This window comes from Zootoca vivipara, chromosome 8 (genome assembly GCF_965207765.1).
Source record: "Zootoca vivipara chromosome 8, rZooViv2.hap1.1, whole genome shotgun sequence".
NCBI classification, from domain to species: domain Eukaryota; kingdom Metazoa; phylum Chordata; class Lepidosauria; order Squamata; family Lacertidae; genus Zootoca; species Zootoca vivipara.
The window spans coordinates 626,378-654,358 of record NC_142591.1 but is presented as its reverse complement, the minus strand read 5'-3'; the positions used below and the strand labels follow the sequence as shown (position 1 = coordinate 654,358).

Sequence of the window (27,981 nt, the reverse complement as noted above, 5' to 3'; positions counted from 1 at the left end):
CGGATTCCGTTCAACAACCAAGGTACAACTCTATTTCTTTGTGTAATCTTTGGTGTGTTTTCCTACTTCAAATAGATATTATTACCAAAGAGGCATTCTGGCCAAAGTAGAAGGACAACGTTTGGTGTATCAGTTTAAAGAAATGCCAAAAGACCTTGTTTACATAGATGACGAAGATCCAAGTTTGAGTACAGACTCCCCTGATTCATCTTTACAATCAACACCTGTTGGTAATAGAAACCAGACGGGCAGGTCTAAAACATCTTCAAACATGGTGCAAAAAGGAACGTCTGCTGCTGTTTTAAAGATTCCAGTCACCTCCAAGTCTGCCAGGCTTAAGCAGCCCATTGAAAGTGTTCCACAGCAGCTGCCTGCGGTGACAGCAGAAGCGCTGAGGACGGGGCAGCCTAGTCAGCCAGTCCATCCAACTCAGCTTTATCGGACAGTTCATTTAATGCACCCCCTGCAGGCCATTCCAGAAGGACACACAGCTGTGACCAGTAACATGCTGGAGGAGACAGGGAGTCCGTCTCTTCAAAACATAAGGTAAGAAAGAAGGTCAGGACAGGGCTCCTGGGGCTGCTGGTGGCAGCTAGCGTTAATAATAATAATAATAATACCCCACTTTTTTCCCCAGACAGGACTCAAGGCAGCTTACAGATAAGAACAAGAATCACTAAAAACATGGACAAAATAATTAAAAAACAATTAAGAGAACTAAAACTATATACATATATGAAATCTGTTTAAAACATACCAATAAATACAGTACCTAAACTGTTAACCAGAAACCATTTTGAGTTTGGTCAACATGTCACTTAAGCCAAACCTTGGGTTACCTTGACTTTGTGAAGATGTCAGCTCCCAGAGAGAAGCTCCCACTTTGCTCCCTGCTGCCCCCAAGCAGCTCCTGCTAGACAGGTCCGCAACAGCACAAGGCCTTGAACTTTGAAAGTCCCTTCCAAGCCCTAAAACAGACAGACGTGCACACTGCATTCCTCCACACTGTGCAATGAGATATACCTTCTGGGTGGCTCACAAAAAATTAAAGGAATAAAATACAACACTAAATACGATGACACAAATGATAAAAGTTATTATTGAAGGATGAATAAGTACAGCAATTAAGAACATGCATATACAATAAATCACAAACCCTGATTTGAGAAGCCTATAATTTTAAAAAGATGGGAGGGTGCTACAGTGACAGGATGCCACCACCACAAAGGCCTTCTTCCTAGGAGCCACCCATCTCACTTCATTTGCCAAGGGCACTTGAAGCACGGGCTCCTCTGATGAGGATGTTAAGGATCAGAGGAAATACAATTTTTTAAAAAGTAACGGCCTTTAAAGTTGTTAAGAGCTTTAAAAGTATGCAAGCATCACTTTAAATTGAGCCCAGAAACTTAACTGGGATCCAGTGCAGCTGGCAGAGTTCGGATGTAATGTGGCCAAAATAATCTTGAGAGTATATTCTGGACCAGCAGCAATTTTCAGTGCTTTTTAAAAGTTGGCTCCATGGCTAACCCATTGCAAGGGTCTAAATGGGTGGTTAGCAGGCCAGATAGGACTGCATCTGGCTTGTCATGCATAAACCAGGACACTAGGAAGATGTGAAAATAAGATACCTAAAGTGGAGGGTAAATTTGCACTTCTCTCTCAAATGGTTAATGTATATCCAAGGCACCCAGAAATTTAGAATTTGGCACATATGTAGTCCAGAACCCAGTGGGTACAAGAAAAAGTTTGAAAATTAGTCATTGCTCCCTCAAAACTAAAATATTGGGGTTATGGTGCTCACATCACAACAAAAAACAAGTTGCACTGCATAATCGAAACATTGGCTTGGGAATTCTGCTCCTCCTCCAAACTTGGATTGGGGGTGGGGGCAATTCCAATCAAAGCCCAAAACACAGGCGGTTGCTTGCAGATGCAAACTTTTATTTACTTGTTTTCACACAGACTTCACTGCTGGTCAGTGGGCATTAGAGATAAAAATCTGCGAATATGTTTAGTGCAAAACAGCCGGGGTTTGAGGTGCCTCACAATGCCTAGAAGTGCCATGCTTGGTGTTGTGTTCTCCTGTGCTCTGCTGGCCTGGCCTCGAGTGCTTCACAGCCGACACAAGCAGGGAGGACTGAAGTACAGGGCAAAGGGATGAGGGGAACAGTATGGGAGGGTGGCATGGGAAAAAATGGAATACAGTCGTACCCTGGTTTTTGAACAGAATGCGTTCCGGAAGTCCGTTCAACATCTGAAACATTCAGAAACCAAGGCGTGGTTTCCGATTGGCTGCAGGAAACACATCCAGGCACACAGACATTGCTATTTCTCGAGTCCTTTGTGCAAAACTAAGGAACTGTTAGTTACTGAAGCTGGGGAGGAGTTTTGATTGTGTGTGGGGGGGGGAGAGATTTTAAGAAGATAAACAGTCATGCTGAAGTGTTTCTCCACTTTTTTGCTGCTGCTTTATTTAAGGTGTACTTTGTAGCCTTTGGAAAATGGAATCAATTAGCCATTCCAAAAAGAAAGCATCAAAAATATGACTCTCTGCAATTTTTTGGCATTTGCCTTTTTTGCTAGGGGGGTGTTTTAAACATCCACCCCCACTTGTTGTATTTACAGAAAATAACTTCTAGGGTAAGAAGTGTGAATAGAGGATTCTGGGTCTTTTTCAGCTTTGTGATGCCATGGGAAAAAAGTCTTACAAGGCGGCCATTTTTCAGTCAGAAGAGCAATAATGAACCCTACTCTCTAAATTTGTTCTCTGTTTGAATATCAGCTGACACCAGCCACCCCCTGCTTCTCAGCTGTCTTAAGGCTTATGCCGTGCAGAAATGAGAAAAGCCTTCATTGGAATTCACTGGTGTCTGATGCCCATTGGGAGCAGCAGGGTGGAGACAGCGAGGCCAAGAGTGGCAGGCAGTGGCCAGGCACTCCTCCTGGCTTCTCCCTGCTAAGTTCTGCAAGGGCAAAACTGAGATGGAGGAGGAGGAAGCACAGGCAGTGTTACCCTCTGGGCTCATTGTAAAAGTAATATTTTGATACTGAACAGATCTGGGAAAAGTTATGGTGGTTAAGTGAGTTACTATTTCAGATGAAAAGTGCCGTATTTTTTGCTCCATTAGACGCACCTGACCATAGGACACACCTAGAAAAAAATATCTTGCTTTCTTGAATTGTTCTAGGCATAGCAGCCAACTCGTAGAAGCCTAGGTGCCTTTGCCCCCCATTAAATATTTGAGGTGCCTTCGTCCCCCCCATGTTGATGGGCATTGTCATTCATATAGTGTGCATGCACTTTGTCTTGAGATCAATTGCAGCGGTTCTCAAGCTGTGGGTCCCCAGATGTTGTTGGACCACAACTCCCATCATCCTTGAGCTCTGGCCTTGCTAGCTAGGAGCGATGGGAGTTGTAGTTCAACAACATCTGGGGACCCACAGGTTGAGAAAGGCTGATATGGTATGTGAGGTGGGGCTTACCTGCCCCCCAAAAATATTTTATTCAAGTTGAAAGAGGGAGGGAAGGAAGGGGTGAGAGAGAGAGAGAAAGAAAGAGAGACAAGGAAGGAAGGGGCGAAAGGGGGGGAGCAGCCCTCTCCGCTGTCACAGAAGCAGCCCAAGAGCCGGTTTCCCACTGCGCACGGCTCTGGCTCTGGCCTTCGCTCCATAGGACACACTGACTTTTTCGCTTCCTTTTTGGGAGGGAAAAAGTGTGTCTTATTGAGTGAAAAATACTGGAGATTTTATTTCTAAATTGTGTTCACAAAGATTCGAGATATTTTGTATGTTAATACTTTACAGTAGTCTTGTGTCAGACTTTAGTTTTAGGTTTAATGCGTGAAGAGCCTCGTCCTCTTCATTTGTCATATTTCTCACAACTATTCTAGTTTTCTCCTCATCCTCAACATCATTTACTTTAGGCTGAAAGAGAGTGGATATTGGTGCTTTCCAGTGAGTCCTCGTTAGGGATTTGCCATTGGCTTTCCAGGCCGAAGGCAAGTTCACTGTCATGTGGCTTTCAAACAGAACAATATTACAAATGCATTAAAAGTAGGGGGGGAATGTAATTATTTTTGCCTCTCTTCACAGGACCATCCAAGCCCCAAGCCAAGTTCCGGTTGTTGTGTCCCCAGGCAACCACCAGCAGCTGCATACCGTAACACTCCAAACAGTGCCTCTAACCACAGTGATAGCCAGTGCAGACCCAACATCCACAACACCCCAAAAGTTCATTCTACAAGCCATCCCAACTTCACAGCCCATGACTGTGCTTAAAGAGAACATAATGCTGCAGTCTCCCAAGCCAGTCTCTCCTCCTTCATCCATTGTCTTCAGTCCTGCTCAGGTTCACCAAGTTCTCACCAGCAACGTGCAAACCATTTGCAATGGAACAGTCAACATGGCTTCTTCTCCATCCTTCAGCACTGCTACCCCGGTGGTAACTTTTACGCCCAGCAATTCACACGTTGTTGCTCAGCCGTCCAACACTGTGATCACTTCCGTCATTAAAGCTCCAGAAACTAAACCAACTGTTATACAAGGAGTGATAAAATCAGAGGCTGAGGATAACACAGTGGAAGAATGCAAACACTCAGAGCAAGGCTTCCAACAGCAGCCTTTGGTGGTGGTGGTATCCAATTCCAATGGATTTCCCTCTTCTGTGCAAATTAAGCAAGAAAGTGAACAGTTGGAGCAAAGCTCATACAAGTAAAGGGTTTTTTTTTTGTGATGGGACTTCACCAGCTGTTTATCATTTGATTCCAAAGCAGGCATTACAAAGCTACTTTAATTTCTGAAATTAATTTAGAAGTAATATGATACACTTTATTTCAATGTTTTGTTTGCTACATGATATAAAATATTAATGTTTAAAAATGCAAGCTTGAAGGAATATGGCATTTATCTTTTTTTAGATCACTGTCCAAAATTTCTTAATTTCATACACTTCATGCATTATTTGTCAATCTTGCTATCTTGCATAATAATATAATCACTGCTGTAATCAGTGCTTTAAAATAATAAATTTCTACAAAGATGTTTCCACCCATCTATGTGATTTTATTTTTATATGGATAGAAAACAAGTGGACAGTTGGAAATATACTTGTTTCTAATGTGTTTTGCACCAACTACTTTGTTGTGCAAAATGAAATACACCTCCCAACCCAAAAAGATACTAATTACAATATGCTTTTGTTTTCATCATGCGGATATATTGGGTATACTGTACCTGTTCACCAAAACTGAAGTTATCATTACTGGTGCAATTATTTTCAGACCACTTCAATATTCAAGCTTTAAAAAATGTGTTTCCCATTATTTTGTAGGAAGCTGAAAAAAGAATTGTATGATTTATGAAAGTATGAGATTAAAATGTTTCTATAGAAGTAGTTTTCTATTGTAAATATGTAATTTAATTTCTCAAAGACTTTTTCAAAATTTTGTTTCCATAGAGCAATATTTTATAGATACAAATAAGATCATTATGTTTAGAGCTCTAAAGTTATATGTATTCATATATTACAGAGTGGATTTGTATTTAAAAACTTTTAAATTGTGGAACCCTTCTGAACCTTTTTTGTCTTTTGTATTTTAAATTGGTTTATTATGAAAATAAATCAAGTACAACATGTTTATATGTTTTTGTTTGTGAATCTAGGAGTCTAAAAGAGATGAATTTGGCATGCATTACCATGTAGAACAGTTCAGGATAAAACAGTCTTGGTAACTAAATTCAAATACAGTACAGCAAATAATGCAAAGTGTCTTCACCAATATGGCCATCAAATACGCTCAGCATAAAAATAATTTTTAATCCCCCAATACTGGTAGGTTGCATCCAACACTTCACAGGTGACCTTCTGCTCATGCAACAGGATTTCTCACTCCTCTCCACAATATTCCAGTATTGTGTGTGCACACTGTTGACTGACGACTCTTCTGCACCTACATATCCCCACATTGCAGTGATTTATAACAATCCTGCATTGTTATGTACTAAGCAGGCTTCTATCTAGCAGCTTCCGGAAGCACAGCTTTTTGTGGCAGAAACAACAAAGTATACAATTGTACACATTTAAGCTGGTTCCCCATGCATCTCCTGGCAATTTGGCTCCAGTGTTTTTCCATTTTTCTCTTATCCAGGTAACCATATAGCTGCCAATGGATGATAACTCTTCATCTGCCTAATGGGCTCCAGTTTGCAAAAGGTTATGCCATGATGAGTTGGGTAAGTGTTTTAAGATATCGCAAGAACATGTAATAGATCAAAACAAGTGATTATTGTATAAAAGGCTGATGTTAAATAGAGCTCAACTACCATATTTTTCGCCCCATAAGACACACTTTTTCCCTCCCAAAAAGGAAGGGGAAATGTGTCCTATGGAGCGAAGGCCAGAGCCAGGGCCAGGAAAACCCGCTCTCGGGATGCTTCCATGACAGCGGAGAGGGCTGCTTCCCCCCCTTCCCCCCCCTCTCTCAACCCTTCCCTCCCTCTTCCAACTTGAATAAAATATTTTTGGGGGGGCAAGGTAAGCCCCACCTCACATACCGTATCAGCCTTTCTCAACTTGTGGGTCCCCAGATGTTGCTGAACTACAACTCCCATCGCTCCTAGCTAGCAAGGCCAGAGCTCAAGGATGATGGGAGTTGTGGTCCAACAACATCTGGGGACCCACAGCTTGAGAACCGCTGCAATTGATCTCAAGACAAAGTGCATGCACACTATATGAATGACAATGCCCATCAACAGGGGGGAAGACGAAGGCACCTCAAATATTTAATGGGGGGCAAAGGCACCTAGGCTTCTAGGAATTGGATGCGATGCCTAGGACAATTCAAGAAAGCAAAATGTTTCTTTCCTCTAAAAACTAGGTGTGTCCTATGGTATACCTGTGAAGTCTCCCGCTAAAAAATGTGGTATCAGCAGCAGCGTGGCACTGGAAGTTGCGTAGAAGCAACTTCCGGGGCCGCTCTTCCCATGTGTGGGCACCGGAAATCGGGCAGAGCGGCACCGGAAGTCGCTTCTACGCATGCCCAGCGGGCCATAGCCGGTTGATGGACATCCATCTTATAGCTTGACAGGACAAAAGCCATATCAAAGAAATAACTAAAGCACTCCCTTCTCCTATTCCCGGACACCTCCCCATGTAACTGGCAAAGGTTAGACGCCCTTTCACAGCTAAGCCTTATCCTGCAATCAACCCATATTGAAAGTTACCCCCTCTTTCTTGTTATCTCACACAGAAGGCAATTAGCACGGAAAGGCACTTCACACAAGGCTCTTAAAGAAGACCAGAACACATTCCAGAAAAAGGTTGGCATAGCCCATTTCCCAAAATGCCGCGCTTTCTCAGTTCCAGAATGCATTCTACCATGAACCCCCGTTTCTGGTTATTCCCAGAGTCCTCTATTTCACTACAGTTGACCTCATCTGTTTTGAGCCTACTCCAGCTGGGGAATCACACACTTCCTTCCAGAACTAACAAGCCTCAGCAGTCAGCTAGGAAGTTGGGCTGTAGGCCTTTGCCTGCCTCAGCTTCCTAGCAGGTCCCTCCCGCTGCTCTTTATGCCTTGGAGTACTTAATGATTGTAGAGACTGGGCCTTTTGGTGATGGGTCCTGCTGCTCTGGTTCCCACCATCCTCCATCACCCCACGAGTACTTCCTTCACCAACCTTCTTTCCCCATCCCTAGCTTCCCCAGGTGTGTCCCAGTCCCAGCTAAGCCCCTTGCCAGGATCCTTTTCCTCCTCCCCGTTGTCCTGCCAGTTCATGACAGTGAAGTGCCCAGCAACAATGGCTTGTAATATTCCAGTCCCAATAGATCTTTTTCCGTATCTCAATTATTTTTTGCTTTCGTCACCATTATTTTTCCTTTGGGATGTGGGTGAAAGGAAGGAAAATGGAACAAGACTCAAAATATAGCATGTAATTAAAGCAAATATGGAAACATGCACAGCTAAATCTATGGGGAAGTTTGTAGCTGAAAAGAGGAAAAGATAATGTGCCCACAGCATTTGCTTGTGCACTTGTCATTCATCTCCATTGCAAAGATAAACACAGAAGGAATTGCTCAATTTTGGTTTTCAATAGCTAGCCCTTGTTTTAAAAATACTTTAAACTTCTAGGCAGAAGAAAGAGCAGTCAACAGAAATCAACAGCTATATCAAATATTTTACTAATTATATGACAGGCTGGCAGGTGCATACCCTCCAACATTTTTGTCCCCCAAAATGGGACGTTAGGAGGGGCATACCTTCCCCTCATGCTGTCCGGTGCTCATCAGCTCTGTTGACTCACTCCATTCCAGGATCCAAACACAAGCCAGGATTGGCTTCTGTGATCTGGAATGTCCCACTTAAAATGGGACATTTGTAGGATATTCAGGTGCACCCCACCACCCTGCCTACAACAACAACAAATAATAGATGAAACAAAAGGAAGCAGGAGTAGGGCTCTTTCTAGCTTCCCACCCTCAAGAATATATTTTTTAAATGTATATATTTAAAAGTACAGCCAATCTGCATGCAAGTCACTGGAGGCTTCTGCAAAAACAGTCATTTTAAAAGGGAAAGAAGCAGAAAGAATCTGTTACTGGCAGATATAATGGAGCTAAAACAAAAACATGGGAGAACGGATGTTTTATGAGACAGAAAAAAAACCCAGAACTTCAAGCACTAGAGGTGTATAAGGGAGCCATTGGAGCACCCCACAATCGTCTAACCGTGACTCCCATAGGTTCAGGTCGGGGGCTACAAGCAAGAGACTTCAGCCAGGAGATAGAAGCAAGCCAGCAGCCAGGCCTCGCAACACCTCTTCAAACTACCACATAGAAGCAGAGAGAAGCCCCAAACAATGGTTACATCTGTATTCCCAAAATACATTTCCAGAAGCATCATCAAGACATCATAGATATGTCCCAGAAAAATGTGTGGTCTCAGGTAGAACCTGAGATCCAGGCATGCCCTAGTCACTCAAATATAGTCTTTCACACATACTCCATTACAGTACAAATACAAGTATTTAGTTTCCAGATCCCTGGGTCAAGTCAAATACACCCATTTGTCTTCTCTGGGCTTCTTCCCACTATGGGACAAGACAGGTAGGCATTGTGATTGACATGGTTATCTGTCTGGCACTCTGGGGGCAGGATATCACCAGTCGTGACTCCTTGGGAAGGCTCTGTGGGCCTGACTGCACATTTTGGGGATTAGGGTGGCCTCTCTCAGTCCTCCCCTTATACCTCGCTTCCCTGGGTCCTAAATGCCTTTGGAACTGAGGAGGCTGATACAACGATGTGATTTCTTCAGAATTTCTAGTTTTCCCATTGAGCCATAGATACATCAGTGAATTGTGACATTTGGTAACGTCCTGCGGAGGCTCTGATCTTTGCCTCGTGGGATGGAGAGGCAAGGCGGGGGTGGAGGGAGGTCTCGCACCCTCCGTCCAATTCCCCGGTAACAGTGGTAAGGAAAAATTCGACAGCTATGCAATATTTCAGCCAAAAATATTATGATTTAAATGATAAAGCCTCGAAATAATTAGCTTATAAAGTGAAGCCACGTAAATTTAGAACCAGAACCAGATGAGGGTCGGGAGCTTCAGGATTCAAAGTGGATGAGAGAAGAATTTAATCTTTTAAACCAAATTTATACGACGGAGAAGACATTGGCGCCGTCACACCCCGCAGCCCCGAGGTACGAACACGACCTGCTGGTCGGGGCAAGGCAGCCAGCGGCGCCCTAGGGCCGCATCCCGGCCTCCGTCTCTTCCGGTTCCTCCTCCCGCCCCGCCTCGCGCCCTCTGACGCTCCAGCAGAGCGGCGGGCGCACGGGCAGCTTTCCTAAGCGCGCGCGCGAGGGCGCTCGCTGATGGCGTCACCGAGACGCTCCGCCCCCGCCCCTTTCCTCGGCGTAAAAAAAAACAAAACTCTTGGCGCTCTCGAAGTTTCCGTGGCGTCGCCAAGATGGCGGAGTCGGCCGGGCTGGGCGTGTTGCGGTGAGCGGCCTGGGTCCCCTCTGGGTCCTCCTGTCTGTCTGTCTGTCTGTCTGTCTGTCCTCGGTCTGACTCTGAGCCTCTTTCCCCTCAGGCTGACGGACGGAGACGTCGAAGGAGACCCCGCCGGAGCCGCGCAGGTGAGGGAGGGAAGGCAGCGGGAGGGCCGGAGAGAAGCCGGGCGAGGAGCTAGAGGCGTCCAGAGGAAGAGCAGCCAGCCTTCTGAGGCTTATGCCGCCGCCTCTTTCCCTTCCCGAATCTCGGCTCATCTGCCAGCTCCTTAGGCAGCCACACCGGGTCCCTTTCTGTTCCTATTGGAATGATCTGCATTTGGGCCTCCAGTATTTCTCCTTTCAGGGACTCCCATCCATCTGTGACCCCGCTTCTCTCTGAGCGCTTCTGGCCACGAGATCTCACCCAGGAGCATCTTCAGCTTTTCGAAATTGTCCTTCTTAAAGTCCAGAGTCTGCCCGACTAGTCTCAGCTTTCCCTTGCCTCTGTATGGTCACTTCCTCCCGAGTTTCAGTACTTCCACTGCCTCAATCAGTTGGGGAGGACCAGGTCCAAGATAGATGATCCCCTTGTTGATTCTTCCACCTTCTGGGAAAGGAAATTGTCAATGAGGCAATGGAGAAATTGGTTGGACCTTATATTGGGAAAATTGAAGTCTCCCATGACTACTATCTCTCTCCTTTTTGAATGTTTGGTCATCTGCTCTAGGAAGGCGTCATCCAAGTCTTCTGTTTGGCTTGGTGGTCTTTAGCAGACCCCCACAGTAAGGTCACTCTTGTTTCTCTCGCCTACAATTTGTACCATAAACTCTCAATCTGCTTTTCACGCTCCAGGGGTCGTGGGTTTCTTCACAAGTGTAGACAATCTTTACATATGATGCTGCTACAGTGGTGCCTCGCAAGACGAAATAATGCGTTCCAAGAGTCGCTTCGTCTTGCGATATTTTTGTCTTGCGAAGCGCGGTTTGCCGCGGCCCCCCAAAAAAACCGCCGAAAAACTTCGTCTTGCGAAGCGCAGCCCATCTTGCGAGTCACCAAAAACATCACAAAACGCTTTCGTCTTGCGAGTTTTTCATTGCACGAGGCATTCGTCTTGCGAGGTACCACTGTACTAATAATCATACTTTAGTATAGGCAACTCCTGTTTTAGGCACATCCAAACGGCATATGATTGCACACGTGTGCAAGGTACTGAACCTGGTAGAAGCCCCAAAATATACTAAAGATACCATGAAAACTACTCACACTGTTACAATGAATTGTTGGAAGTAACCTCTCCCCCCAAAAGCAGTTTAAAGAATGACATCTTAAATATCAAGGAAGGAACTCAACAGTGCTTGCCAGATGAAACAACCTGCTCTCTTCTCCCCCTGTGTGCAGTTCTGGGGGTTCTCCCAACACTCCAGAGTGGATTTGGGGGATGGAGAGAGACAGGGAAAGCCCTCTTCTGGAAGCAGGAGCCCTTGCGCTGAATCTGGCCCCAAGACTCTGTGCCAAATACCGTGTTACAGTTCTCTGAGGGATAATAATTTATTATTATTTTTCAATATCACTAAAATCCAGGCAAAAAACAACATATTAGAATCATGTTGCTCCATTTATCATTTACTGGGAAGGTAATATTTCTCTATTTCCTGAATAGCGACAGTTATAACCCAAACTTCTTATAGCTTTACATAGCCACCAAAATATGTATGAAGACTACATCACCCACATTTCCAACATCAAGCACTTGATAACTTACATCTTTGTACAAGCACCTAGTATATCTGAAGACTGCAAAGTTCCACCCACATTTCTGACATCAAGTACTCACTTGTATTTTTTGAAATCTCAAATTTGTTTGTGGATTTTAATTGTGCTTTTGCTGCTATTTTATTTGCACTCAACTTGGAAAGCTTTTTGATTAAGTGCTTTATAACTACAATAGATCAGGCATGTCCAACTTCAAATAGGCTGCGATCTACTACCCAGGATCATAAACTGGCAGTGTGGTGTAGTGGTTAAGAGCGGTAGACTCGTAATCTGCGGAACCGGGTTCATGTCTCCGCTCCTCCACATGCAGCTGCTGGGTGACCTTGGGCTAGTCACACTTCTCTGAAGTCTCTCAGCCCCACTCACCTCACAGAGTGTTTGTTGTGGGGGAGGAAGGGAAAGGAGAATGTTAGCCGCTTTGAGTACTCCTTCGGGTAGTGATAAAGCAGGATATCAAATCCAAACTACTCTCCTCCTCCTCCTCCTCCTCCTCCTCCTCCTCTTCTTCTTCTTCTTCTTCTTCTTCTTCTTCTTCTTCTTCTTCTTCTTCTTCTTCTTCTTCTTCTTCTTCTTCTTCTTCTTCTTCTTCTTCAGTGATCTACCCATTGCCATTGGAGGGATGAAGAGTGCGTGCAGGGTGCGTGTGTGGAAGGAGGTGGCTAACTGAACGCGGGATGGGGGAGTTTAAGTGAAGGGGAAGGAAAGGGAGGCAAAAGTTCTATCTCTGAGAAGGCAGTCGGCTTCTCTTCCCACCCCCCAAGCCAGCCCTTTCTTTCTCTCTAGCCCCTTAAGCAGCTCTCCCCACTCAAGCCAGCCCCCTCTCTCTCCCCCCTGTCAAAGGGAGCTGTGCAGCTGATGTGAACCCCAATCCTGCCTGACCCCCCCCCCAAGGGAGCCAAGCAGCTGATGCTGTTGCTGGTCCTGATCCCGCCTTCCCTCGTCAGAAACATGGCTCCTCGCGCAAACCTCTCCCCAGCTCCCTCGCCCTGCCTGCTTCTCATTGCTGGCTCCACCATTTCCTGAGCTCCAGCCTCACGCATATCTTAGTCCCCGTCCCTTATACCACATTGCGGCCGCCTCACAACATGAATGATACCGTACAGTCAACTAAGTTGCACCCCGATCGATGGGTTGGACATGCCTGCAATAGATCAGGCATCCTCAAACTGCGGCCCTCCAGATTTTTGGCCTACAACTCCCATGATGCCTAGCTAACAGGACCAGTGGTCGGGGAAGATGGGAATTGTTGTCCAAAACATCTGGAGGGCCGAAGTTTGGGGATGTCTGCAATAGATGAATCAGCTTATAAGGGTTTTCTTTTGCCACCACATTCTTCCTCCATCTGTCTGTTATCCTTACACTGAATATTATTTCCACCTTCTTTTACTCCTGTCTCTTATTCTTGACACTCAAAGGATTGCATTATACTCTAGATACCGTGTTTCTCATAAAATAAGACGTACTGTACCTACAAAATAAGCCACAGCAGGATTTTCATGAGTTGACTAACTATAAGACATACCCCAAAAATAAGCCGTACCGGGTAGTGGTGGGAGCAGGTCTGGATGGCGCCAAGGAAGAGGAAAAGGAAGATGCCATAGAAGGTCGGCGGTTCGAATCCTCGCGACAGGGTGAACTCCCGTTGCTCAGTCCCTGCTCCTGCCCACCTAGCAGTTTGAAAGCACATCAAAGTGCAAGTAGATAAAGAGGTGGGAAGGTAAACGCCATTTCCGTGCGCTGCTCTGGTTCGCCAGAAGCGGCTTTGTCATGCTGGCCACATGACCTGGAAGCTGTACGCCGGCTCCCTCGGCCAGTAAAGCGAGATGAGCGCCGCAACCCCAGAGTCATCCGTGACTGGACCTAGCGGTCAGGTGTCCCTTTACCTTTTAACCTAAACTTAATCCATTTTCTCAATAGCAGTCATTGAATGGCATTAGAATGCACCATCCTACTACTACCTAAACATTATTCTAATGATGTTTAAATTCCTGATTGTTCCAAAGTCCATTGTGTTGGTTGTACCCTTGTATCATAGCAGTTTGTAGAGCTGCTCATAGCCTCCCAGCATCTGGGGGGCTTTAAATGTTACCCTACGACTTTCCAATTGAAACAAACTTGTCTGCAGTTACGCACTTAAAAATTCTAGGTGAAAATTGTGTTCCTAAACTCCTTTAATGCCAATTTTAAATACCCCATTTGCCATTTCTACTTGAACAAAATTCCTTGGCTTCACTGCAGTGCTAAAAATACAGTATCAGTTTCCAAACTTTTTTTAGCTGTTCCATAGATGTGTGAGAAACAATGTTTCCATGTGCTCTGGCACTTGTCACGGCCTTCCATGCGCCAGAAGCTGCTTAGTCATGCTGGCCACATGACCCTGTTTGTGGAGAAATGCCGGGTCCCGTAGCCTGAAAAGTGAGAATAGCACCGCAACCCCTGGACTTAACCTTCCAGGCATCCTTTACCTGTGAGAGATGAAACAAAATTGAGCTTGAGAATAAAAATTGATTTGATTCTCAGCAAATGCTTGTTACTAAACCTGCACTATTCAAGATAATTTGAATGCAGGGAACATTTAGGAAGATTATTATTTATTTTATTAATTAAATTTGTATACCACCCTTCATCTGAAATACTGCTGCAGCACCCTCTTTTGCACTCAGTAACTGACTCGGGTGGGGGACAGAAAGGGGCTGGAGAAGATTTGCGTGTGGGGAAGTGTTGGTGGATGAGCCATTAAGCATGTCCCTCCCACCCATGAAGCTTTCTAAGTGAATTTTGACCACCAAGGAGTTGCTTGTGCCTGTGCAACTTCATTCAGAGCAGTTCTGTTACATTGGATGTGAAACTGATCTTCTGTCGCATTGGGTATGAAATTGGTTGTCTACCCTGTTAGCTTTGAATGATAAAGAGAATTTTTTGTGTATACTGAGAAATTAGAACAGCCATTCTGAGTTGCACAGTAATAAATAGATGTCACAACATTATACATTCAGGAAATAATTTTTACTGCTCTCCCCCCCTCCCTCTTTCTAGATACAGTTTCTTGACTAAAATGCTGTCTACTCCTTGGCTTATATTGTTGTTTAGTCGTTTAGTCGTGTCCGACTCTTCGTGACCCCATGGACCATAGCACGCCAGGCACTCCTGTCTTGCACTGCCTCCCGCAGTTTGGTCAAACTCATGTTCGTAGCTTCGAGAACACTGTCCAACCATCTTGTCCTCTGTCGTCCCCTTCTCGTCCCCTCGGCTTATATACTCGTCCCCTTGGCTTATATACTGTGGTGCTTTTATCTCACTTATAGGCACCTATCCTCTGAGTTTGAGAATTTTGCTTCTGGTGTAATTCTTCTCAAAGCAAAATTGTACTAATTGATGCTCTTTGATTTGACAGGCAAGACATTTCATTGTGGGCTACATAAGGATTTGTAGAAAATGTCATGTTAAATTTTTTCATTTACACTTGCAGAAGCTGACAGCAGCTTTAGAACAGAAGCCAGATGATGCAGAGAATTACTGTCAACGAGCTTTTGCTCACATTCTTCTACAAAATTACCATGGTAACATCTCTTTATTTGGTGCTATTATATCCCCAAAATGCTAAAATATTTTTAGAGTTAATGATGGTCTAAAGCTTGATTTCATACAGTCAAAGAATCGTCGTATTGCAGAGTTGGAAGGGACCCTGAGGGTCATTTAGCCAACCCGTTGCAATGCAGGGCTTTCATTTCTTTTTTGTTCCCCTCCCCCGCCAGCACATTAGTAGGCTTTGCTTGTGTATTTCACAAAATAACTGCTTGGAATGCACACAGTTTGTGTCTTTGCCTGATATTTTCACCTGCATCACACCTTCTCTGTGCTAGATATATTTACTTTGAAATCAGTTCCATTGGCTGGATCAAAACTGGGTAATAAGCAAGCAGAAGGCATTTCTACCCTCACAATATCAATGGTACTAGTTACAGGTAGGTAGCCATGTTGGTCTGACGTAGTAGAAACAAAAAAATAAAATAAAAAATCCTTCCAGTAGCATCTTAGAGACCAACCAGGTTTGTCATAGGTATGAGCTTTCGTGTGCATGCACACTTCTTCAGATACCAATGGTGTTTCTCCAGTTTTTGGCACCTTTCCCCTATGGCTTACACGCCATTCTGGTTCTCTAACTTCAGGAGCAGATTTGGGCTTGTCATCAAGAAGCTCAGTTCAGCTGTAACTCTGCATGTGTCCTGAACAATGAGAATTCCATTGTGGTGGACAGGGTAAGCCCCTGTTGTGTAAGCCAGTGATGATCTCAGCACAGGGGGGGAAACCAGTTGTGTGTCGAGGGTTGGCTGCAGGCCACAGCCACCTGACCCACTCATGGCAAGAGTGTGTGATAAAGAATCACTCTGGGTGAGAGATGGGGAGGAAGTATTTGCCATGTAGTTCTGATTGGATCTGCCCATTGTATTGTCTGTGTTCTTTTACTGTTGATTAGGCATAGCATAGGGGAATTACATGGGTGGCAGCCACCTGCACTTTTTAATTTTTATTATTATCATTATTAAAATTTGCATACTGCCCTACACCCACAGGTAGCAGGGCAGTTCACAACATAAAATCACAATATAGAAACACGAAATACATAATAAAAACAAAAACAAGAACAACCCAATAATCCCCCTTCCCCAACACATTTTAAAAGCACATTGCATGTCAATCAACCAAAGGCCTTGTTAAAGAGGAACCTTTTCACCTGGGCTCTAATGAACCTCCCTGAGGACAGCATTCCGCAAATGGGGAGCCACTGCAGAAAAGGCCCATTCTTGTGTTCACCAGTATGCAGATGATACCAAGCTCTACCTCTTGTTTAAATTGGAACCAGTGAAGACAGTGAACTTCTTGTGTGTGCATCTGGAGGCGGTTACGGGGTGGATGGCAGTCAATGGCTTGAGGTTGAATCCCAACAAGCGAGAAGTAGTGGTTCTGGGAGACGGAGCAAGCAGGTGTGGGGGATTCCCTGTTCCTGAAGGACCAGGTGTGCAACCTGGGAGTCATTTGGACTCACAGCTGTCCATGGAGGCATGGGTCAATTCTGTGTCCAGGGCGGGTGTCTACTAGCTCTGTCTGGTACACCAGCTGAGACTCTTCCTGCCCGCAGACTGTCTCGCCAGAGTGGTAATGCTCTGGGTATCTCTCGCTTGAACTACTGTGCTCTACGTGGGGCTACCTTTGAAGGTGACTCAGAAACTACAACTAATCCAGAATGTAGCTACCAGGCTAGTGACTGGGAGCAGCCACTGGGATCATATAACACTGGCTCTAAAGGATCAATACTGGCTCCCAGTACATTTCTGAGCACAATTCACAGTGTTGGTGCTGACCTTAAAACCCTAAACACCCTCAGCCCTGTATGCCTGAAGTATCTCCACACCCATCACCCAGCCCAGATAATGAGGTCCAGCTCTGAGGGTCTTCTGGTGGTTCCCTCACTGCAAGAAGTGAGGTTACAGGGAACTAGGAAGGGGGCCTTCTCAGTAGTCAAGCCCACCCAGTGGAATGCCCTCCTGTCAAATGTCAAGGAAATAAACAGTTACTTGGCTTTTAGAAGGCAGCTCTGTATAGGGAAGTTTTTAATTTTTGAAGTTTTATTGTGCTTTTTGGAAGCCGTCCAGAGTGTCGGGCAACCCAGCCAGATGGGTGGGGTATAAATACTACCACCACTACTACTACTACTACTACTGTCATTCATTCTATCATTTCTAGCTTATTTATTATGTACTTGCTTGTCATAAGAACTCAATATTTGAAACTAATACTACTAATCTAAATAAGATTCAGAAAACTTTAGATGCAGGTTTTGCCTCTTTCCTAGAATAGCTCGTTTATATTTTATTTCTAATATATGTAGTTGCCACCCATTAACTGACTATTTTAGTACTGTATGAGGAAACCTGTGTGAAGTATTTAGGAAAGACAGAATTAGTGTGGTTTAATAGTGAGTGAAATAATGCAATACTTAGAAATTTAATGACATTTTTGTAGATGCCATTACAGATGCAAAGAAGTCACTATCACTTGACGCCAGTAATGCTGTAGCCTTTCTCAGACAAGGGTGAGTGTTTATTTAATGAATCGTATGCAGGTGTTTTTAGTTTCCCAATTTTGTGAAGACCTTGTTGACTTTCTTGCAGAGGTGCAATGTGCTTTTGTATGAGGAGAATCACTGGCATTCACACAAGTTGCCCCCATTGTGGCTTCCTGAGAAGTTGTTTCTTTGGAATAGTGTGGAATGTGGGTGCAATGGGTAGGGGGACTGGGGAGAACTGGGGCCTTGCTATACAAAATTGGAAGTGTATTCTACTCTCAAAATAGTACTTTTGAATAAATATTTAGAATATTTACCTGAACCTGTTTCTGATTTCTGTAGCAATTTAATACAAGTTCATTCAGTATTCTTGATTGCAAGTCACAAACCAAGTAAAACTAAGGATTATTTTAATCATTAAATAATTGAAATATTTATAAGGTTTGACTGTTCCTCTGCATTAGTAGGAGTAAATTGTCAACCAATTACTGAATTTTATAATGTTGGTAGATCCTGCTTAACAAATATTGGCATTTTCTCCCCTTGCATGCACATCAGGATAGGTGAATACCATATGAAAGACTATGATTCTGCACTGAAGTCTTTCAGGGAAGGACAGCAACTGGATAGTAAGTATGAACGTTCAAACTGATGCCACTCATAGTTTAAAACATGCTCCAAGTGGCTGACATCATTTTAAAAATCACATAATTACAAACAATAAAAGTAGTTATCACAAATAATGCATTGAAAAGGTCTAAATTAAAGATACAAAAAAATAATATCAGTAACAGCACACACACACACACACACACACACACACACACCATGATACAACAGCCCAGGAGCCTGTTCAGCAGCCTCAGTTTTTGTAGGTGGGGTCAGTCAGGGTCTCGCTCTCCCAAGCCAAGTGAAAAGCACCAGCCAGACGGAGCAGGTCTTCCAGGACTAACAGCCAAGATCACATCACCATTCAAAATGAACTTAACAGATTAGAGAACTGGGCCAAAGCAAACAAGATGAATTTTAACAAGGAGAAATGTAAGGTACTACACTTGGGCAAAAAAAATGAAAGGCACAAATACAGGATGGGAGACACCTGGCTTGAGAGCAGTACATGTGAAAAGGATCTAGGAGTCTTGGTAGACCGCAAACTTGACATGAGTCAGCAGTGTGATGCAGCAGCTAAAAAAGCCAATGCAATTCTGGGTTGCATCAATAGGAGTATAGCATCTAGATCTACCACTGTATTCTGCTCTGGTCAGACCTCACCTGGAGTACTGTGTCCAGTTCTGGGCACCACAGTTGAAGAAGGATACTGACAAGCTGGAACGTGTCCAGAAGAGGGCAACCAAAATGGTCAAAGGCTTGGAAACAAATCCTTATGAGGAACGGCTTAGGGAGCTGGGTATGTTTAGCCTGGAGAAGAGAAGGTTAAGGGGTGATATGATAGCCATGCTCAAATATATGAAAGGATGTCATATGGAGGAGGGAGAAAGATTGTTTTCTGCTGCTCCAGAGAAGCGGACACGGAGCAGTGGATTCAAACTTCAAGAAAGAAGATTCCACCTAAACATTAGGAAGAACTTCCTGACAGTAAGAGCTGTTCGGCAGTGGAATTTGCTACCAAGGAGTGTGGTAGAGTCTCTTTCTCTGGAGGTCTTTAAGCAGAGGCTTGACAGGCATATGTCAAGAATGCTTTGATGGTGTTTCCTGCTTGGGAGGGGGTTGGACTGGATGGCCCTTGTGGTCTCTTCCAACTCTATGATTCTATGAGTCTATGATTACAGTGAATCACACTGTAGTTAGGCATCCCAATAACAAACCTAGGTGATCCTTGGTTCATGCTATTCTCTCCCCCCACCCCTGTAACTGTGAAGAGGAGCTCAGAAGCTTAATCTTAATTGACGTTAATTAAAACAAGCCACCTTTATAAACTATGTTTTAAAGTTGGCTTGTTTTCACTAACACTAATTAAAATGAACCAAACATAGTTTGCTAGAGTGTAGATGGCATCCAGTTTGCATACCCTCCATGATCATAGAATCGTAGAGTAATCCAAACTTGAATGCAATATCTTACAGTTAACTGCTGATAGGTTGATATTGTCACGGGTAGGTTACTTGCGTGTGACTGGGAGCCACACTTTTTGCCACTTAAGGGGCAACACAGGAAGCCAGTGTAAAGCAGGTATGGCATATGTTAAACCAGCATAAGGTGCATCAGATCCAGACTCTGTTCAAGAAATTACAGCCTAAGCATGGCAGAAAAAAAAAAGCCTTTTGAGTTACATCACCCTTTTTGCCAGCTGAACTTATGGCAGTTTGCCAGGCCGCTTGACTGAGCTCAGTGGACATAGGATCCAGCTCAAGCCTGCCCCATTCCTAGAACACCCTTTTTTCAGGACTTAAGATCCACTGAGCCCAGCTGCCCTGGGAACCTTCCCAGCACAGCTGGATTTCTGCTAGATGCTAGCTCTGCTCCTCCTGGCAGATATTGCTATACGTTTGCTCCCTTTGTCTTCTTCAGTAAAAGCTAGAAAGGCTGGGAATCTCAGATTCTAGCAAGAGCCTGTCACCACAGCATAAAAGCATATCAAATTTTATAGTAGATGTCATACTGCAGTAGACTAATGTGTGTTTCATCTGCTAGGTGCTGACACAGCTTTTACTATTTGGATTCAAAGATGTGAGGAAGCCTTCATTGGTAAGCAATGCTTTACTTATATGCATTCTTATGGGATGGGAAACCTCAGATGTGCCATCCCAATGGAACCTTTTTCGTGTTTTCATCTATACCCTGCTATATACTCTTCACTGAATTTCTAATGCTTTTGACCCTGCCTGCCCCAAAATCTGTGTGACATATCCCAAGTAGGATCAGGATTTATCACTGCACAACTTTCCCTGTGAAGAGGATTTATTGGGGAACAACCATCAGCAAACCCAGTTGTAGAACCTGCCCAGTGGGTTACGAGATCTACCTAGTGCAACACTTGTTTTTCCAAAGAACTTACAAATACATAAATATATTCATATTTATGATTAGGGTGGCAACATGCAAGTGGTTTGTATACCAAAAGGTGTGACTTTCAGAAAATGTGTGGGAGAGAGACATTGCAATTATAGACTGAATTTATTTTGAACCTTGTGCCATAGAATGGTCTCAAGGTAGCTTACAATAATATAGCACAACAAAATGCAATACAATGAAATCAAAAAGCAAAGAGAGCAGATCAGCTTCTAAACATGTATAAACCAGTGATGTTAGTCCATTAAAATATCTTGCACACAACTAAAAGTCTGAAAGAACAGTGGGCACTTTGCCTGATGCCTAAAGAATAACAGAGTTGCTGCTGGTCAGAGAAGTCTAAAAATATTATTTTGTAAAAAATTACAAACTGGAAGTGGTGCTCCAAGGTTCAAGAATTACAGTTGCCAGAATTTCTTCTATAAACGTATGGTATTTTATTAAATGGCTTTTGGGCTACTTCTTAAATGTACAGATTTCTGTCATAGACACTGCAATTACAGAATATTTGCTTTGATTTTATTATTCTTCCCTTGTATTTTGAATGGCGAATAAAGAAACCTATACCTAAATGCAGTAATTAGGGGGTGTTCTGTTTTAAGAAGCTAGGGATGGAGCACACATAGATCTTGTATGCATTTCAAAGCTTAGTTTAAATCTGATGGGAAATATGAAAGATATATAACAGGGGTGGCCAACTCCGAAGAGACCGCAATCTACTCACAGAGTTAAAAACTGGCAGTGACCCCCCTTTTGGGGGGTCCAGGTGAAAGTTGTAAACTTTTTTGAGGGAGGAGGAAAGCCCCGTTTTTAGGGGTTCAGGTCAAAGTTGTTGAGATTTTTTTAGGAAGGGGGAAGGCCCATTTTTTAGGGGTTCCGGTCAGAGTTGTTGAGCTTTTCTGAGGCGGGAGGAAAGCCCTGTTTTTTGGTGTGTGTGTGTGTGTGTGTGTGTGTGTGTGTGTGTGTGTGTGTGAAGGGCTAAAATGTTGAGCATTTTTAGGGGAGCCAAAGTTGTTGAGCTTCTTTGGGGGGAGCCAGTGATCTACCACAGACGTCCAGTAATCTTCCGGTAGATCACGATCTACCTGTTGGGCCTGCCTGATATAGAACTTTGAATTGACTGCTTCTGCACATCCCAATGAGAATATGGAGATCCTATTTTCCTCTTTGAGAAATAAAACCCTTCTCAAACTCCTGGGGGTAGAAAGTGAAGCAAGGTAGCCAAGTAAGAGTCAAAATAGCAGTCATTTTCTACTTACTTGACAGACAAAACCTGCTCTTCAAAAAATTGTATGATTCCTACAAGGAACTTCAGTTCAAAATACAGCCATTCTACAGACAAAAATGCAGCCACACACACACACGTTTAAAGAGTGCTAGAAGTGCCTAATGTTGTTCTCTTTTATTTGGCCAATTATTTTAAACCATGTAGTAGACACAGAAGTGAAATAGTGATTCAGAATGGAATTTGCGAGTTAACTGCAACCATTTGAACTTCTGTAACACATTTCATAGGTTCAAAAACCTCACATCAGCTCATTAATCTTTACTGTAGCCCTTTATGGTAGGCCAATACGATAAAAGGAATGACAGAGCTGGAGGAAGACATAAAGACTAACAATAAAGGTAAAGGACCCCTGGACGGTTAAGTCCTGTCAAAGGCAACAATGGGGTGCGGCGCTCATCTCACTTTCAGGCTGAGGGAGCCAGCGTTTGTCCACAGACAGCTTTCCGGGTCATGTGGCCAGCACGAGTAAACCGCTTCTGGCGCAACGGAACACCATGACGGAAGCCAGAGCGCACAGTATCGGTTTTTACCTTCCTGCCACACCTATTTATCTGCTTGCACTGGTATGCTTTCAAACTGCTAGGTTAGCAGGAGCTGGGATGGAGCAAAGGGAGCTCACCCCGTTGCGGGGATTCGAATCGCTGACCTTCCAATCAGCAAGCCCTAAAGGCTTTAGCAAGCCCTAAAGGCCACAGCGCCATCCACTTCCCTGCATGCTTTCTGCTTTTCTACAGTTTGGGGTGCAACACATAGAGATTTTACTGACTGAGCCAAGCAAAGGATAAATCGATGTTATATCGTACTACAGTGCCAGTGTTTAGATGAGTACGGTAGTTTTTTATTCTGATTTCTTATTTGCATTTTGAATAAATTTATAAATAATAGTGGGAATGTGTGGTATGAGTAGTTCACTCCACGTTTATCTGTTTTCTTTCGATTGATTGATTGATTGAATGATTGGACTTACATGCCGCCTTTCCACAATGAGCTGTGCCCAAAGTGTCTTACAGCAAACATTCAAAACATGAAAATACAGAACACTGGAAATAGAAATATACAAAGTATAGTACTTGTCAGTAAAATCAAAATAACAAAAATCAACAATTTAGCAATCATAGAAACCAATTTAGGCTTAAGTACATGGGTGGCGCTGTGGTTTAAACCACAGAGCCTAGGGCTTGCCGATCAGAAGGTCGGCGGTTCAAATCCCTGTGACGGGGTGAGCTCCCGTTGCTTGGTCCAGCTCCTGCAAACCTAGCAGTTCGAAAGCACGTCAAAGTGCAAGTAGATAAATAGGTACCGCTCTGGCGGGAAGGTAAACGGCGTTTCTGTGTGCTGCTCTGGTTTGCCAGAAGCGGCTTTGTCATGCTGGCCACATGACCTGGAAGCTGTACGCCGGCCCCCTCGGCCAATAAAGCGAGATGAGCGCCACAACCCCAGAGTCGGTCATGACGATCTAATGATCTAATTTACCTTTTACATAAATACAAAACAAAAATGAAAGTTTACCAACAATAAAGTTTATTGGTCTTTTTCTTCTTTTGAAAAAGAAATGAAGTTACAAATTAGATTCCACACAAAAAAATGTCTAATAAGAGAAAGTAATAATATGGTTGATTCTAAATCATAAAAGATCTCAACTTTTCAAATAACAAGACCAAAGGAGAGGAGGAATTTATTCTCCATACAAAATTTGTTATTTTTATCAATTGCCAGTGTTTTAATAAGCCATTTTTTAACATGGTGCTGAAGTTCGTTTCCAGCATCTAGTTATACAGTATAAGGTTTTTGAAGGAACCAACAGATTGGAAAGGATTTGTTTATATAGGCTGTTTAACAAAACAGTCTAATGTTCTAAAGTTCTTGCAGATTTTATATATGCCCCCACCCCAGTACAGAGATCCAAAAACCTCAGCCAATTGATGTCAGGTAAGTGGCAGGTGGCATAGTTTGCTTGAAACAGCCTCCCATGCCAATTTCAGAGTCTGGTGGGTCTAGGTAGGCCTACAGCTTGGAAGCCCACCACAACTGCCTTAGATCTCTATGTGGATGTTGCTGCTGCTACCGTACTTGAATGGTACATTACTGTTGCCAGAAACTTTTCACACTTGGTATGGAAGCTTATTCATGTTTCCTTGGAAGTAATTCCCACTCACTCCCTAGTTAAGGTTTGCAATCTAAATGTTTCTTGTGTTAAACTGGCTCAATCTGTAAAATAAACTGGAGCAAAAACTACTAAATAGCTTTGATATCAGCATGCTTTCTTTGTCGCTAATTGATAAACATTTTAAGAAACATGTTTTCAAATAAATGATTTTTTCCCCTTGCAGCTGGATTGCAGAATGAAGTGGTAAGGTTCTCCCTAATTCGTATACTTGGTTTCTAGAGCATAACACTTCTCCAAGTTGTATGACAACCTTTGTAAGGATGTTGATGAGGCATTTTATAATGTGACCCAAACACTTTCCAACAGGATTCCTACTTCTCGGCGTCCACTAGTCTTCCCACCCTCTGAACCAAGCGCTAATAGATCAGAAAATCTAGATAATTTTTAAATGTAATTTATCAGAATTTTAAAAGTGAAGAACAAGAAACACACAGAAGAATATACAATGCTTACAGAGGTTCACACATGTCTAGGACCAGGCCTTTCTTGCTTCTCTCCAGTTAACTTTTGAGTTAGTTCCTCTCTGCTAGGTCTTTCTCTTCTTCTCTTAGCTTGTATCTCTTGTGACCATGGCCTTGGATGGTTTCTATCTCCATTCAGTTCTTTCCAGCTGTCTCCCTTGATCTTTGTCTGCTCCTTGATCATAACCTCTCACACTGTTTCTTGCCTCGCCTTTCTTGACCACATAAGCTAACACAGCACACCATGTTCCACCCCGAGATTCCTCATTTAAACATTTCCCTATGCTGTCCTTGCCAACACCTTGTGTTCAATAGCTTTCTGTTTAAAAATCTTGCACATTCTGGCTGCTGTGTTTTTCTTCTGCTTATATTTATAGTTCTGAAGTGCTTTTAACTACAATATGGTTTTAATCTCATGGTTCTGTGTCCTTATAATTTTGAGTCCTCTTGAGTAATCAGAAAATGATTTATTATTTGTAAAAGTATATGTAGGTGCGTGTTTTTCTAGTCATACACCCACCCACTGGTTTTGTGGGTACAGGAGTTGGGGAAATATGACATATATGTATAAAATGTGCCTAAACTTTCTTTTTGCATGTGTTTTCATGTGGTTCTCGTATTGAAGTCCATTTTATGCACAAGAGACCACAGATAGCTGCTAAAAAGCACTCTTTTGTAATGTGAAAATATTATGATGCTTGGCTTTAAAACTGCTAGATTATTCTAATTTATCAATATCTTTTCATTGTAAAGGATGACAATCGGATTTTGCAACATCAGTCAAAAGCACCTAAGATCAAGTAAGATGGAGTTCTTTTTTAACATTCTCTATAACAGCACTTAGTGTTTATAGAATAATTTTCCTAAGAAAGGCCTCAAAAGACAGCCAAAACCAGTGGGACTTTCCTCAACCAAACCACTCCAGGTGTCCTGTGGAAAGGGTTCCATGAGAGGGAGCGAGGCAGGAGCAGGCTCCAGCTGAACTCTTCTACCCTGCCCCCCAGAATGATCTACCATCAGTTACCCTATGAGTAGCATCCTGATGTGTTTTTTAATTTGTCACATTGTGTGTTGTGTTCTTAAAATACATAATTGAATGTTGCTTGTAAGCCGTCTGGTCAATTCTCCACTCTTGAAAATGAGCATGCAATTCCACTCCAAAAGGCTTGAACCATTGTTTTAGATCCATGCTCAATTCCTGGATGATCCATTTTCTCCCAAGGATCATCATTGGCAATCATGTTTAACATAGTTCACATGGGCCCTTGTTCAGAGGGAGGGAGTTGGGAAAGTCTTGGGAAGCAATCAGGATACAACAGTGGAATATTCCATAGCTGCCAAGTTATCCCTTTTTTAAAGGGATTTTCCCTTATGCTGAATAGGCTTCCTCGCGAGAAAAGGGAAAACTTAACAGGTATGATATTCACATAAACTAAAATGCTGCTTTTTTTTTTAAAGGCATGACTGGTACCAAACAGAATCTCACGTAATTGTAACTATTATGATCAAAAACGCAAAGAAGGATGATGTAAACATACAGTTTTCAGAAAAAGAGGTAAGATATGCGTAAAATTCAAACTGAAATCAGGCACCCTTAGGTTATAAATGTAGTTCTTTTCAAAGACATTTCTTTGAGTTCAGTGTAACTTCCAAGAGAGTGTGTGCTTATTGCAGCCCAAGATAAAATCAGCAGCTTTATGCTTGGATGGGAAAAAGTGATGCTTTGGGAAATGTTGGTGCAGGTATTATCTGATATTTACCGTATTTTTCGCTCCATAAGACACACTTTTTCCCTCCTGAAAAGGAAGGGGGAAAGTCAGTGCGTCTTATGGTGCGAAGGCTCCCTGTAAAGCAAGTGGAGCACAAGCATTTACAGGGAGCTGGGAAGGAGGGGCAGGCAGGAGCCGGCTGCCTGTCAAGCATCTCCTCCGCTGCCATGGCCAGCACACTCCGCTTTTGCGAGCAGGAGGGGAGAGGAATGAGCAGCCCCGGGCTGCTCTTCCTCCTCCGAAGCCTTGCAAAAGCAGAGCGCGCTGGCAGCTGCGGGGGGAAGAGGAACGAGCAGCTCTTCCTCCTCCGTAGCCGCTTTTGCGAGCGGCGGGTGGCGGGGGGGGGGGGAGGAAAGAGCAGCCCCAGCTCCGAAGCCGCTGCCAGCGCACTCCGCTCCTGCCAGATGGCTCTTATGCGAGAGGCAGCAGCCGCTCAGCAGGCTGAGGAGCTGCCGTTGGAGGAGGCACTGCACTCTGCCTCCCCCAACAGCGCCTAGCAAGCCTGCCCATGCCGGGGGTGGCAGAGTGTAGCTGCCGTTGGGGGAGGCAGAGTGCAGCGCCTCTCCCAACAGTGGTTCCTCGGCCTGCCTGCGGCAAGAAAGGAGCTTTAGGGAAGCTTTTAATGTTTAATAAATTACTGTGTTTTAATACTTCTGTTGGAAGCCGCCCAGAGTGGCTGGGGAAACCCAGCCAGATGGGCGGGGTATAAATAATAAATTATTATTCTTCTCACCGCTCGTCCCTCCCGCTCACACGAGCAGCCAGAGTAGCCACTGTTGGGAGAGGTGCAGCGCCTCCCCCAACAGTGGCTCCTCTGCCTGCCCCAGCGAGAGGAGGAGGCGGCACTCGTCCCTCTGCCACCTCTGCCGCTTACAGGCTGTGCGCGGCTCCCGCCTGCTCTGCTTGCTTTTCAGCGAGCCAGGAGGAGGGATGGATGGGAGCCCCGCCCGCCCCTCCTCCTGGCTCGCTGAAAAGTGAGAGCCGCACAGAGCATTTGGGAGCGGTGGGTAGGCTGTTCGCCGTTGCCCCACACTCAGGAAAACACACACACACACCCGTTTTCCTGCTCTAAAAACTAGGTGCGTCTTATGGTCGGGTGTGTCTTATCTCATGGAGCGAAGAATATGGTATATTCTCCGTATTGTTCTGTTGTGCTGTTCACTAAATCCTAACTTTAATTATTGGGACTCCAGGTTTGCTTAATTATATTGCAAGTATTCTTGTTTTATCATTTACATATTTTAGACAATAGAATCAAAAATTATATTCACACATCTTGCTGGGTATGGAAATGTGTGAAGTATAATGCAAGAGAAGAAGCTGTGTGTCTTTTGTCCATTGAATTATTTATGGCTTTTGGTAACTTTCTACAGTTAATGCAATTCTTTACCTAAAGAATGCATATCAAAATGACATAACAGGCTTTCTGAATACCTA

General features: G+C 43.8%; 2 protein-coding genes across 9 annotated transcripts in view; both read left to right on the top strand.

Moving 5' to 3' along the window:
- Positions 1-5,634, top strand: part of ELF1 (E74 like ETS transcription factor 1) — a 65,553-nt gene extending 59,919 nt beyond the window's left edge. For all 8 annotated transcript variants that reach the window (XM_035101316.3, XM_035101317.3, XM_088674935.1 and 5 more), the window contains 2 exons: positions 76-546; positions 4,093-5,634. In XM_035101316.3, coding sequence (XP_034957207.1) covers positions 76-546; positions 4,093-4,714 — 1,093 coding nt within the window. In that variant the 3' untranslated portion in view covers positions 4,715-5,634. The remainder of the gene's footprint in view (positions 1-75; positions 547-4,092) is intronic.
- A 4,321-nt stretch (positions 5,635-9,955) lies between these two features.
- SUGT1 (SGT1 assembly cochaperone of MIS12 kinetochore complex) overlaps positions 9,956-27,981 on the top strand; it is a 32,609-nt gene continuing 14,583 nt past the window's right edge. The window contains exons 1-9 of the mRNA XM_035101314.3: positions 9,956-9,999; positions 10,091-10,136; positions 15,232-15,322; positions 17,787-17,856; positions 18,388-18,458; positions 20,482-20,535; positions 24,478-24,497; positions 25,529-25,575; positions 26,234-26,330. Coding sequence (XP_034957205.1) covers positions 9,968-9,999; positions 10,091-10,136; positions 15,232-15,322; positions 17,787-17,856; positions 18,388-18,458; positions 20,482-20,535; positions 24,478-24,497; positions 25,529-25,575; positions 26,234-26,330 — 528 coding nt within the window. The 5' untranslated portion in view covers positions 9,956-9,967. The remainder of the gene's footprint in view (positions 10,000-10,090; positions 10,137-15,231; positions 15,323-17,786; positions 17,857-18,387; positions 18,459-20,481; positions 20,536-24,477; positions 24,498-25,528; positions 25,576-26,233; positions 26,331-27,981) is intronic.